Source organism: Cervus canadensis, chromosome 9 (genome assembly GCF_019320065.1).
Source record: "Cervus canadensis isolate Bull #8, Minnesota chromosome 9, ASM1932006v1, whole genome shotgun sequence".
Taxonomy (NCBI): domain Eukaryota; kingdom Metazoa; phylum Chordata; class Mammalia; order Artiodactyla; family Cervidae; genus Cervus; species Cervus canadensis.
This window is the reverse complement of record NC_057394.1, coordinates 17,957,395-17,971,505: the sequence shown is the minus strand read 5'-3', so window position 1 is coordinate 17,971,505 and position 14,111 is coordinate 17,957,395. Positions and strand designations below refer to the sequence as shown.

The 14,111-nt window shown below is 44.3% G+C and overlaps 1 protein-coding gene across 1 annotated transcript in view; it reads left to right on the top strand.

Annotated features, from left to right (window-relative positions):
* The first annotated feature begins 3,291 nt into the window (after positions 1 to 3,291).
* LOC122447241 (ATP-binding cassette subfamily C member 4-like) overlaps positions 3,292 to 14,111 on the top strand; it is a 21,325-nt gene continuing 10,505 nt past the window's right edge. The window contains exons 1-3 of the mRNA XM_043477778.1: positions 3,292 to 3,362; positions 13,165 to 13,275; positions 13,829 to 13,949. Coding sequence (XP_043333713.1) covers positions 3,292 to 3,362; positions 13,165 to 13,275; positions 13,829 to 13,949 — 303 coding nt within the window. The remainder of the gene's footprint in view (positions 3,363 to 13,164; positions 13,276 to 13,828; positions 13,950 to 14,111) is intronic.

Sequence of the window (14,111 nt, the reverse complement as noted above, 5' to 3'; positions counted from 1 at the left end):
GTTAAGTTTTCTTGCAAACTGTGCTCTTTATGCCAGCACCAGTAGTCTTTAAGCTATAACCTCAGGGATTCCATTTTGATTCCTTTAGCACAAGCATTCTTACTATAGCAAGGACAATTAATATAATATTCTGATAAAATATCTTGCTATAATAACCTCCACTTATTGAACATCCCTTCTCCATCAGAAATTACAACAAGCACTTTCACATAAACAATAACTCCGTGAGAAAGTTATTACTTTTTGTTTTTTAGTTTTGGCTTTGTTGGGGCTTTGTTGTGGCACTCAGGACCTAAGTTGTATCATGTGAGATCTTTCATTGTGGTGCATGGACTTATGTGGAGCAGGCAGGCTCAATAGCTGCGGTGCTCAGGCTTAGTTGCTCTGCTGACATGTGGTCTCTGAGCTCCCTGACCAGGGATTGAAACCAACTCCCCTGCGTTGCAAGGCAGATTCTTAACCACTGGGACTACCGGGGAAGTCCTAGATATTACTTTTTAATACCCATTTTACAGACGAGAAACTGAGTTCAGAGAACATGTGTCACTCAACTAGACGTGAAAGAGTCGCCCCTGTTAAGAGATGGCCTTCCTTATTTATCTGACACAGCTTCTGGGAACCTAACAGTTTCCAGTTTTTGGAAGAATCAGGTAGAAAGAAAAGACACATGTTTTTTAATTCTACTTATAAAGTGTAATTTACCAAATTGTTGTAGGTCATCATTAGCTTGAGGGAAAGGATTTTCTCATGTTAGGAAAACATGAACTTAAATCACTAATATTTTAGACAAAAACAGTAAAATTTATAAGCATATTCTCCAGTTCACTCAGCAACTCTTCCTTTTTGTTAATGGTTTTATGAAGGCATCAGGTTTTCCCTTGCTGCTGCTGCTGCTAAGTCACTTCAGTCATGTCCAACTCTGTGTGACCCTTAGATTGGCAGCCTACCAGGCTCCGCTGTCCTTGGGATTCTCTAGGCAAGAACACTGGAGTGGGTTGCCATTTCCTTCTCCAATCAGGTTTTCCGTTAGGACTCCATAATTTCTTACAAAGTGTAGCTTGTGGTTTGAAACTCATCAGATATCTGTACTTGTCAAAAGTCCTTCCCACGAATCTACTTAAAAATGAAGCACTTTTACAAACACATGAGTACAGCAACAACTGTCTGTATGATGAAAGACTTCTTGCATACACGTGCATGCCGTAGAGGTTAATAAACTGTTTTTCTCTTGTCCATCTGTCTTACATCAGTTGAATTTCCCAGGCCCCAGTCAGAGGGCCTAGAAGGGTAAAAGGAAAAAGAATTTTCTCCTCCCTTACATGGTAAAATATACATAACACAAGTGAACTATTTTAACCATTTTTAAATGTACTATTGTGGGCATTGATTATATTCACATTGCTGTGGAGCCATCACCACAGTCCATCTCCAGAGCTTTTTCATCTTCCAACTGAAACTCTGTGTCCATTAAACACGCCCCACACTGCCCCTCCCCCCACAGCAAATACCATTCTACTTTGTGTTTCTATGAATTTGACTAGTCTAGGCCCCTCATATACCTGGAATCACAGTATTTGTCTTTTGGTGACTCAGTACTTCTTGACACCGTGTATGTACTAACCAATACTGACCAATTCTCCAACTCACCAGACATAACTGTGTCCTGCAATTTAAGTCAGTTCTGACACTATCTGCCTGGAGTTAGTGTTAGACCTCATCGTGGGTTAAGGACTCAGTCCCACAAGACTGGCCCTTCTCAACTTCAGAGCCAGTCATGAGTCCAGGTGGCTACCTGTTCTTCTTATGAACTGATCATAAATCAGAGTTCCCATAACCCCCTCCTTGGGTTTGGTAATTTTCTAGAGTGGCTTACAGCTCAGGAAAGCAGTTTACTCAACTAGATCACTAGTTTATTATAAAAGGATTCAAGTCAGGAACAGCCAGATGGAAGAGATGCAGAGCAAGGTAGGGGGAGGGGAGGGGCTTCCAGGCCTCTCCAGGTAAGTCACCCTCCCAGGACCTGCACAGGTTTACCAGCTGGGAAGCTCTGTGAACCTCATCCTACTGGTTTTTTATTGAGGCTTCAAGAAATATACTTAGGCAAGGTTGATTAAAGCACTGGCCATTGGTGGTTGAACTGTTTCCAGTCCCTCTTGTCCCTGGACGTGGGGGGGTGGGCTGAAACTGCCAAGCCTTTAATCAGGTGTTTGGTTTTTCTGACAGACAGATGCATTCACTAAAACTCAGGTGTAGTTGAAAGGGGCTTGTTACAATTATCAAGATATTTTTTCACTCTTAGGGCACCTAAGGGTTTTAGGTGCCAGCAACAGCATGAAGACTAAATAAGTATTTTAAGTCACAACATAACAGTCTTCAAGGTTCATCCACGCTATAACACGTGTCAGAATTCCCTTCCTTTTTAAGGGTCAGTGATACTCCACTGTATGTTTATACCACACTTTGTTTATTCATTCCAGAAATAATACTTTTGAATGCACTTATTTTCTTCATATATATTCATATGGGCTTCATATATGGGAAAAAGGTTTGAAGTTCTTTATTTCCCTGTTGTAGTGATACCCGCTTATTGGCCGATTTAAAATTTATTTATTTGAGGGATAAACAAAGTAAACCTTGACTTCTTGCTTATGTGCTTTTCTCTGTGTTTAGTTCACTGCTGAGTAACTGTCCTTGATGCCAGGAGAAGAATGAGCTGTGGTCTTTCGTTTTCCCTCCTCTTATCAAAACAGGATTCCTCAGGGCCAGCCTAGCAGTAGGACAGACACTTGGGAGCCTGGGGCTGTCATCTAAGTAGCCTGGCAGCTTTGTGCCCGTCATCAGTTCTCACCTCCACTGGCCAGTACTGGCCACTAGCTCAGGGTATCTCGCGGTGGGGTGGGGTCTATCCCAGGAAGGACCCCAGGGTCCCGCTGCATTCCAGGTGGAGACCTTCCCACAGCGCCCTTGTTTGGTCCTGATGAGGGCAGCGTGCCCGGAGGGCGGGCTGCTATCTCCTTCTGCCAGCTTTTTCCAGGTCTTCACCACAGCTGAGGGGCGTTCCTGCAGCAGCCTGCCCCTCCCTCTCCACCTTCTGGGTGGGGGCCCGGGCTCAGAGCGCGCCCTCTGGTAGAGTTTGCAGCGCAGTGCGGGGCGCCTGGGGTCCTGCTCCCCGCGCCGTGAGGTTCCCCCACCGCCTCCATCAGCGGTGCCTGCGGCGTCACCTCACACCTGCGTGTGGCCCCGGCTGCCCCCACCGCATGGCCCCGGCCCGTGCGGGTTCAGGCGGGCAAGATGCAGCCGGTGTCCCCGGAGGAGAAGCCCAACCCGCCGCAGAAGGCGAACGTCTGCTCCCGGCTGTTCTGGTGAGACCCCGCCTGGGCTGAGACACCCCGCCGCCTCAGGGCCAATGCCTGACGCTGCTGACCCCTCTCAAGGGCTGAGGGTCAGGGCGAGGGAGCGCTTTCCGATGGGTGCTTGTAGCGGGTGGGGTCGCCCCATGCCGGCCGCGGGGGTCCCTGTCTGCGCCCTCTGGGTGAAGGGGTAGCAGGAACGGGAAGAGGGACCTGGTGGCGGGGCGCAGGGTCTCCCTGCCTTGCAGCTCGCTGCCCCGTCAGCCTCCTTAGTCCCGGGGGAGCAGGAGGAGCAGCGGGAGCAGCAGGCAGGGAGGCTGAGAACCCAGGCTGCCCAGGGGGGTCACCGCCAGCGGGAGAAGGACTGGACCCCGGACATCCATCCTTAGCCGGCTTCCCCAGGACACCTCCAGATTCGTTGTTCTGAAATAATTCGCACCCTTTCCCGGCTAAAGGAACAGCCCTGAACAACTTTCTTTATCTAATTAGTGCTCTGCTCCTGTTGCCATCTGCCAATAATGTCCCCAGCTTTCTCCATATTCTTGAGGTGACAGCTGAGTTCCAACTGCACCGGGCTCCCTTGTCACTGTGTCTATGACCATGTCTCCCTCGCTCCCTCTGTGTGCATCTCTCACTATATTCCAGTAGCTAGTTGTGACAAATTTCATGTGTGTAAAAAACAGTTTTTAAAAAATGAACAGGAACATGATTCTTGAACACATTTTGCTTTTATCTGGGAAAAATTGAGAGGACGGGAAGATGTATTTGACCAGCCCCTTTTCTTACTGTGAATCTCTACTTCCACTTTTGAGAGTCACCCTGGCGATGGGGTCCCTGAAGCCTGTGGGGTCTTATCTGCATCTCTAGCCTTTCCAGAAGCAGTGCATGGTCTTGATGCAGGTGGTCCTGCCCAGGAGTCCTCTGGTTCTGAAACCACTGAGGGGCCCCTGAGCTGGGAGGAAACACACAGATGAAAAGCAGCTCAAAGAGGTGAAGCTCTTAACTGAAGTTTTCCGTCTAATAGTTGGGACCACTAATTCAGTGGGCCGGAACCTTTGGGTTCAATCACACTTGAGTGATTATCATATCTTTCGTTTCTGGACCTGAAACCATCCATCTTTCCCACACATTCTGATATTTCCTTTTCTTCACATGGGAGGTCCTTGGGGATTCCCAGGAAACAGAAGCTTCTGTGCTTGTTCTGGTGGTGGTGTACTCAGTGTGTGTAACTACATCTCTTGGCCATTTGGTGGCCCTTAAGGAAAGAGGGTCAAGAAGAGAAAATATGGGTGTATGCTTCCTTGTTGACTCAGTGGTAAAGAAGCCACCTGCCATAGCAGAAGACCAGGAGACATGGGTTTGTTCCCTTGGTGGGGAAGATCCCCTGGAGTAGGGAATGGCAACCCACACCAGTATTCTTATCTGGGAAATTCCATGAATAGAGGAACCTGGCGGGCTATAGTCCATGGGGCTTCAAAAGAGTCGGACATGACTTAGTGACTAAACAGCAACGACAATAAATAATAACAAAGTAAGGACACCTCCCTTTAACTTCAGACAGGGCAAGGGACTCTTCAGGGCAAGGCATGCTCTATTTGTGGATTTTCAAAATATATGTGCATGGAAATGGGAATGTGAGGACTTCTTATTGATTTGGGTAGGCACCCATTTCCAATTTTTCTGCTGGAATGGAAGGAGCTATTACCTCTTATTTAACATGTGAAGTCCCTGAAGCAGAGAGATTGAGTAACTTTTTAAAACACTTTTTATTTTATAAACTTGTGGCTCAGCTGGTAAAGAACCTGCCTGCAATGTGGGAAACCGGGGTTTGATCCCTGGGTTGGGAAGATTCCCTTGGAGAAGCGACAGGTTACCCACTCCAGTATTCTGACCTGGAGAATTCCACGGACTATATAATCCATGGAGTCGCAAAGAGTCAGATATGACTGAATGACTGCCATTTTCACAGCCGATTTACAATGTTGTTATAGTTTCAGGTGGACAGGAAAGGGATTCAGCCATATACAAACATATATCCATTCTGCCCCAGATTCCAAGAGGTTGACCAGGTTGCCTACCAACACAGAGCTACTAGTAAGAGTTGGATCCCAAACCAGGCAGTCTGGCTTCCTAGCCTGTGTTGTTGTGGATGTAACTGCAGTACTGAGCTGCTTCTGTTGAGATTCTTGTTCTTAAATGGAGGGAGAAGGTGATTCCAAACACACCTTTGGTCTTGTAGGTGGAGTTTCTCAAGGGAAGTTCTTAAAGATCTTGTTGTTGGAGATGATGCACGTGAAACGTCTCTATTATCAAGCTTTGGGTGGGTGTTCTCAAATATGGCTTTCAGACCTGCAGCATCCTCCTCACCTGGGAGCTTGTTAGAAATGCACATCACCACCCCCCTCCCACCCCTGCCCCATGCTCCTTCTAGACCAGTTCTGTAAAGTTAGAAACCCTGGGGATGGGTTTCTCCAGGAGATTCTGATGGAAGGTAGAGGCTGGTTTCTGCTTTAAGCCACTCCTCCCATTGGCATTGTTCCTTCAGTGTTAACTTTTAAAAAGGGATCCAGACTTTGTGAAGTTAATTGGTGACCACAATTGCCATCCTGTATGTAAAGTCTGAGATACCCTCGTGATTTCCTCATGTCCCCCACTCACTGTCCTGGGAAATTGAAATGAGCACAGGCAGGAAGTGCTGCCCAGAGACAAGGCCAAGCTTGTAGAGAAAAACTGAGTTTTCATCTTCTCATTGGGTATTGCTTTTCTTACATTTCATCTGCTTTCTCAACTTATAAATGATGCCAATAACTAGCTTATTGTCTTTATACAAATGACCTCAGTGGGGTTTTAGTGTTTTCACAGCACAGGTAGGACTTAGAGTCTACGAGAAGGCATACATTATGGCTATTGGTAATTGTGAATTTTAGAAAAGAATATATATTTTTCTATTTCTATAAAAAACTTTATGGAAGAAGGGCTTCCCAGGTGGCCCAGACGTAAAGAACCCACCTGCCAATGTGGAGACACAGAGACATGGGTTTGACCCCTGTGTCAGGAAGATCCTCTGGTGTAAGAAATGGCAACCCACTCCAATACTGTTGCCTGGAGAATCCCATGGTGGGCTTCTCTGCAAAGAGTCAGACATGACTGAGCACATAGAAGAAGAAGAAGAAGAAAGGAACAAGGATTTTTTTTTCTTTTTTTTAACCAGGTATACTTGCTGATATTTTGGTTATTTCTTAGTCTTTCCCCTAGAAATTTTTGTGCATATCTGCACATGCACAGTTGTTTTTTTAATCGAAATTATAACTCATGGTTTTTTAGCATTAATTTTTATTGTAGCGTAGTTGCTTAACAATGTTGTGTTATGCACACTTTTCTATAACTTTGAATATCTTTGGATCCTAATTCCTTCTTAATTTTCTATGGTTAACGTTTATTTGTAGCATTAAATAATGTTCAAAATATGGCATTTATTTTTTAAACTTTTTATTTTGTATACGAGTATATCCAACTGACACTGTGATAGTTTCAGGTGGACAACAAAGAAACTCAGCTGTACATAAACATGTATTCATTCTCCCCCAAACCCCCCTCCCATCGAGTCTGGCACATAACATTGAGCAGAGTTCCCTGTGTGATGCAGTGGGTCCTTGTTGGTTATCCATCCTGAATACAGCAGTGTGTCCATGTTCCTACTAAACTCCCTAACTATCCCTTTCCCCCATCACTCTCCCTGGCAACCGCAAGTTCATTCTCTAAATCGGTGAATCTGTTTCTGTCAAAATGTGGTATTTAATTGAAATTTATGCAGTCTTTCACTTTTGTTTAACACAGTTTATTGCTAATTAGGATATGATGCATATCTATGACCATATATTTTGGTGCATCTGTTCTTTTTCCAAATTCCCAGAAGTTGAATAATTAGTGAAAGGCTGAATTGTTTTCCATTAGGTTCAGATCAATTTGCCCTCTTAACAGCTGTTTGTGAGCTTATTTCCTTGTCACCTTTGAGTACCTGAATTACGTTTTTTTCCTGGGCCTAAAGTTAAAAATAATTCAAAGAGTTTTAATTTGAATTTATTTGATTTATGTGTGCTCAGTCACCTGTTCCAGTTTGACTGTTTGCAACCCCATGGACTGTAGCCTGTCAGGTTCCTCTGTCCACGGGATTCCCCAGGCAAGAATACTGGAGTGGGTTGCGGTTTGATTTGTAGAGATGGAAGATTTTTTATGTCTATTGGCCATTTATTTGTGTTTCTTCAAATGTCTGTTAGTAGAGTATTTTTCCTATAGAACATTTATAGTTTTGAAATAACTTGTAATTGTGCATATGATACTTTTTCAGATTTTAATTTGTTCTTTAGAGGTTTTAAATTATATATCATTAATTAAAATCGAGCTTTTCTTTTTGATTTCTCTTGTTGCTTTTGTAGTATGTGTTTTAAAAATCCTAACGTCATCTAAATCTCTGTGTTTAATTTTAACTTTTTTCTTACTTTAACAGTAAAGGCAGCTATAATTTTTTTAGTTTTTGATGTAAGATAGGCCCCATTTTTTTCTAAAACAGCCCATTTTCCCATTATGGTTTATTGAATAATTCTTCTTCCCCATTATTGGAAATCAGTGGCCTGGTTTATGAACTGTGTCCCTCCGGGGACTGGACTGTCCAGTCTGCTGAGACTCTCCCTGGCCATGTCCCTGTTGTCCTCACTGCAGCCTCTGGGGTGAGCTCTGGTTTCTCTCCACCCTCATCCCAGAGCCCAGCAGGCTGGGGGTGAGTGCAGGACCTGTCCCAGGGATGAGGTGGAGCCGGGTCTTGGACCAGATGCACTTGACCCTTCAGGGAATGATTACATCCTTGCTCTGCTGACACTGGCCGCCTCTCAGTGAACTGTCCCCTTGCAGAGTGAGTGCGGATGTGGAAACTGTCACTGGTGTCAAGGCAGACTCTCCAGAGACTCTTGTCAGAGAAGCTGATGACTTGAGGGGTATGTGGACTGGCTGAGTGCTGAGATGGTTTAGGGAGGTTGATCCTGTAAGGCCCTTAGTAACTATCGATTGTGAATATATAGAAATGTTAAATTTCAAACTAGGATTCTTTGCTCTATTTTCAGAATACCACTTGTTATTCTTCATTAACAGTCAGAAATCCACATGTTGGAGAAGGAGGCTGGGTGAGCTCTGCAGGGCTGTTTCTCTGGCCTTGACGTGTTCTCAATAATGTTTAGTTTGATGAGTTTTGATAATTTTATACAATATCCACAGCTTCAAGCAAGAGGTAGAACATCCCAAAGGTATATTCAAATTTACTGGTATGTCCTTATGGCAAAATAAACTTCCTAACAAATTTAAGTTTATCACCTGTAGTTTATTATTGATTTTTTTGGTCTTTATAGTTCTGCATCTGATCAGCCTGAGACAAGTGTCCTTTCAGATGTGTCAAGTGGATAATTTGCCTTTCGGAGTCTTCCATGGGTCCCCCAGTCATGTTGATCCCCTTCCTTCTGTTGACCTGAACAAATAGAGTGTCATATATTTCTCCAGCAAAAATGGGCTTATTCAGAATCAGCAGAGAATTGCAGTTTGAGGTCTGCATTTGTGGAGAGCCAAATGTAAGTCCCCAAAGTTCCAGGGCTGGAGAGCACTTTTATAGAGGGGAAGAAGTTGGGAAGGCTCTTTCAGAGTCCATGGCTTTTCATTGCCTGTGTCCTTGCCAGGAAAGGAGAGAAGTCTTTCCTCTTCCTGTTGGGCACTGATGTTTTTATAACCTCATGTATCAAACTTTCAGAGGCTCTCTACTGGGGACAACATGGGATTACTCGAGCATTCTGTGGTGGTGATGACTGCTGTTTGTCTGGGGGGACTTTGTCCTGTTCAGAGCATCACTGACCCTCTCAGCATCCCAGGGAGGTGTTCTCTTCAGGTGTTCTCCCCACTTTCCCAAGGTCACTACTGAGAGGTTCTGTGGCTTGTTCACGGTCATATAACAAGGAAGTGGCAAAGTCTAGATTCTAACACAGGAAGACTTCCAAATGAGGCACATCAGGTACCATTTTTGTTTCTGATTAAATTTTTTAAAATTGTGGGAAATGCACACAACATAAAATTTATAGTCTTGACCATTTTTAAGCATGCAGTTCAGTATTGTTAAGTCTATTCATATTATTGTGCAGCCAATTTCCAGAACTCTTTTCATCCTGTACTGCTGCTGCTGCTGCTAAGTCGCTTCAGTCGTGTCTGACTCTGTGTGACCCCATAGATGGCAGCCCACCAGGCTCCCCTGTCCCTGGGATTCTCCAGGCAAGAACACTGGAGTGGGTTGCCATTTCCTTCTCCAAAGCATTAAAGTGAAAAGTGAAAGTGAAGTCGCTCAGTCATGTTCAACTCTTTGAGACCCCATGGACTATTAGCCTACCAGGCTCCTCCATGCATGGGATTTTCCAGGCAAGAGTACTGGAGAGGGTTGCCATTGCCTTCTCTGCATCCTGTACTAGTGTGCTATTAAAACACTAACTGCCCAGTTCCATTGTCCCCAGGCCCTGGCAACCCCAGGGCCACTTTATTTCTCTTTGAATTTGACTTCTCTGAGGACTTCATGTAAATCAAATAAAAAAATCTTTGTCCTTTGTGATACACCATTTTACAATCCCACTGTCAGTGTGCAGATTTCCAGTTTCTCTACATCCTTGCCAACACTATTTCTTCTTCTTTTTTTTTTCCATAGTAGCCCTCCTAATATGCGTGAGCTGCTGTCTCATTGTGGTTTTCATTTGCATTTCCCTCATGATTAGTGATGCTGAGCATCTTTTCCTCTTCAAGCAGAATTTTAAACAGGGTCTTTTATGGGCTTCCCTTGTAGCTCAGATGGTAAAAAATCTGTCTGTAATGCAGGAGAACCTGGTTCAGTCCCTAGGTCAGAAAGATCCCCTGGAGAAGGGAATGGCTACCCACTCCAGTATTCTTGCCTGGAGAATTCTGTGGACAGACCACGGGGTCACGAAGAGTCGGACACAACTGAGTGACTAACGCTTTCACTTTGGTGGCAGGGTGTCATCATCTGGGTAAGTCCCAGTGCTGATTCCCTGAGCATTTTCTGTAGGGGACAAGTGTGGAATAAATCACCCAACATGTTTCAAACCTGCTTAGTGGTAAAGCTCCTAGATGTGCACCATTGTTTTGGAAGGAAACTGAGACCTAGAGATGTTAAAGGTCGTAGAACTGCTGAACTGGAGTGGAGACGTTGGAGCAGAGGACAGCTGAGGCCCTAGGTGCTCAGCACCACTGCTGGGACTAGAGTCCAGTCTTCTGACTGCTGGACCAGGGTTCTTTAGAGGTGCCAAGGTACCCAGATTAGCAAAATCTGAAGTTTAGTCTTATTGCTTCTTTAATGAGTCATGGATATTTATACATTCAATAAATATTTCTTGAGCATCTGTACCCATGTTGTCCTAGGAATAACAGGATAAAAGAAATGTGATCTCTGTTGTTGTGGTTATTCAGTTGCTCAGTCGTGTCCGACTCTTTGCGACCCCATGGACCAGCACACCAGGCTTCCTTGTCCTTTACTCTCTCCCGGAGTTTGCTCAAACTCATGTCCATTGAGTCAGTGATGTTATCTAACCATCTCATCTTCTGCTGTCCTCTTCTCCTTTTGCCTTCAACCTTTCCCAGCATCCGGGTCTTTTCCAATCAGTCAGCTCTTTGCTTCAGGTCGGCTAAAGTTTTGGAGCTTCAGCATCAGGCCTTCCAATGAATATTCAGGGTTGATTTGCTTTAGGACTAATTGGTTTGATCTCTATCCATGGGTTATTATGGTCTGGTCTTGGAAATTTCCTTACCCTGGCAAAATCAGTAAAATGGTGTTTACCTATGGGCTGTCTCTGCATGCTAACTATTATCATCTAAATAATGCATGATTGATCTGAATAGATTTTTTGGCGAGATCATCTGTACAGTTACTGTTTTTTCCCCTTTATAATAAATAATTACAGAGCAATAAGTTGAGATTATGTAAATATCATCTTCTGCTTCAAACTTTCAACCAGTTTTTAATTTCCATTGATGATTTTCTTGACTTGATTGTTCCTTTTTAATTTTTTTTTAATTATTAAACATTTTTATTGTGCAGACTTATAACTTTACAGGACTAGCAGGATAAAAAAGTGTAAAATATCAGTAAGCATATAAATTTCAGCAGTCCTTTGGACCAGCACTTGATTTGCACAAGGGACTAAGCATCTATCTAGAACAGACATGTCTTAGAATACACAGTTTATAGATTGAATCACAAAACAATTTCCCAAGTGATTTTCCTCATATAAAGGTAAATATCTTGCACTTAAAAATTATTCAGTATAGTACATTTTCAGTTATATACACAGCTTAAAATAACTGATTACTCCTCTTATGTTTGTTTGCATTTGTTTGCAAGAGCTTTCCTTTCTCTCCTGTTTAAGTAGCACCACAGATTCATGGATTCTTTAATTATTTACTGGGTTAAGGTTCATTGCCATTTATTTGTTTTGATGTTCAAAGTATCCCAGATTTGTCTAGCAAGAGCCATTCAAGCTTCTCTGTTCTTCCTACACATCCTCATGATTCCTTATTTTATGGCACAAGATGTCCCAGACCCATCTTGAGTTTCTCTGCCTGTTGGTCTTAGCCTGTAGACAGTGAGGTTTTTGCCAGGATTGCCTGGGGCTCTGCTCACCAGGGCTCATACTAGATATGAGCAGCCCCCACAGAAATTCTCCTTTTGCAGTCAGTGCTGTGGCTGGACCGGCCCTTGTGGTTCTTAGGATTGTGAGACATGTCTCAGCAACAACCATCAGGGAACTTTGAAATGCCAAGGTATATCACTCACATGTCCTGGAGGGTACAAGACACCCCTGGGGTGACACAGCGAGATCCTGGGTAGAGAGAGAGCACTCATGAGCAAGCTTGGACTTGGGGTTCCACCTTTTTGAGGTTGAGGGTGGGGTGTCTAGGATTTTAAAGTTTCACTCTTTATTGGCGAATTTAAAAAATAAGAGTGGGAATTAAAGTGCAGGAAGGGAGAATTGAACAGTCAGTGAGATGGTCTGTTATCAGGTCAACCAGAGCTTTCTAAAAGCGGGAACTTCACGGGTGGGGTGGCCTGGCTTTTTATCTCGTTGTGTAGCTGTCACGTGTTCACCAAAGATGGATGTCTTTGACATGGATGTCTCCAAAGCTTCATGTCAGGCACTTATATTACAGTGTAAAAAAAAAAAAAAAAAGAATTATCACATGCTGACACACACTGCCCCAGTTTTGGAACCAGCCATTTCTTAGTTGGTTCCTTTTAGGGAAGAAGGTATTAAAAGCCAAGGTCTGGGTGAAGGGGGCCAAAGGTCACAAACTTCCACTATAAAATGAGTCAGTTATGGGGATGTAATGTGCAGTATGGTGATTATAGTTAATCCTACTGTTCTGAATATTTGAAAGCTGATAAGAGACATTAATATTTCTTACAAGAGGAAAAAAATTGTGATTGTGTATATTACTCCAAACCCCAAGATCAGGGGGCTAGAATGCTACCAGTGTGTCATTGCTTCCAGGGCCTCTCAGAGTACAGAGTTAGGGACTGTGTGTATGTATGTGAGTGTGTAAACACTTATCGAATTATTCCCCCGTACCTCTATATATTTAAAATGTAGTTTTTTGTTTTTATTTAACAAAGCCATAAATGTAGGATTCTAATTAGAGATGTGTAATTTGGATGTACAATTGAGCATCTGAGCAGAGCAGAGAGAATTTGGATATATGTCACTGTCCTTTTAATTTTTAGCAGGTGGCTAAACCCCTTGTTTAAAATTGGTCATGAACAGAAATTAACACAAGATGACATGTACTTGGTGCTTCCAGAAGATCGCTCCCAGCACCTTGGAGAAGAGCTGCAAGGGTGAGCACAGGCAGCAGGGAGGAGAGGAGGGAGAGTGAGAATTTCCACGTGGGGCTAAAGTTGTGTGTGGGGGGCTTTGCCTTCCTCTGGGTTCTTCTGAGCCTCCTCCCCTGGCACTGCACGCACACCCCCTCAGACTGGCCCTGGGCTTAGCTGGGTCAGCCCAGCTAAGGGAGCTGGGGGAGCCCGTGTTCCCTGTGCATCTGTGGACATGAAGGGAGCCCACAGCCACGGCCCTGGAGGCCAAGCTCTGTCCCTGGAGGTGGGGTCCCTGGAGGAGGGAGGCTGCCCCCCTGAGTGGCTCATGACCTGTGAGTCCAGCAGAGCTTGGAAGGAACTTATTTCCAGAATTGGGACTTTTCCTCCTCAAAGCTTTTTGTTCTGGTGCTTCAGGGTCTGCACCGCTCATCTTTCAGGAGCCCTGAGCGCAGTTAGCCACCATCTACGGGGCCCCACAGAGCGCCCAGTAGTGAGGGCCCATCTCCCACTCAGCCCCTCCCCCGTTTCCCTGTGGTGAACACGCTGTTCTTCACTGTGCTGTTTCTCGTCGCAGGTACTGGGATCAGGAAGTTTTGAGAGCCAAGACACACAAACGGGAGCCTTCTTTAATGAAAGCAATCGTAAAGTGTTACTGGAAATCCTGTCTAGTTTTGGGAATATTTACATTTCTTGAGGTAAAAATTTTTACATACTGTGCGTTGCTTCTCAGTGTATGCAGATCAGTACTGAGATGGATGCAATGGTGGGGAGAGAGGACAGCGGTTTGTCACAGGATAAATCTCATCATGATGTAGCTCAGTGGTTGTGTTTATTTTTAGGATGGACAGATGCTTAAA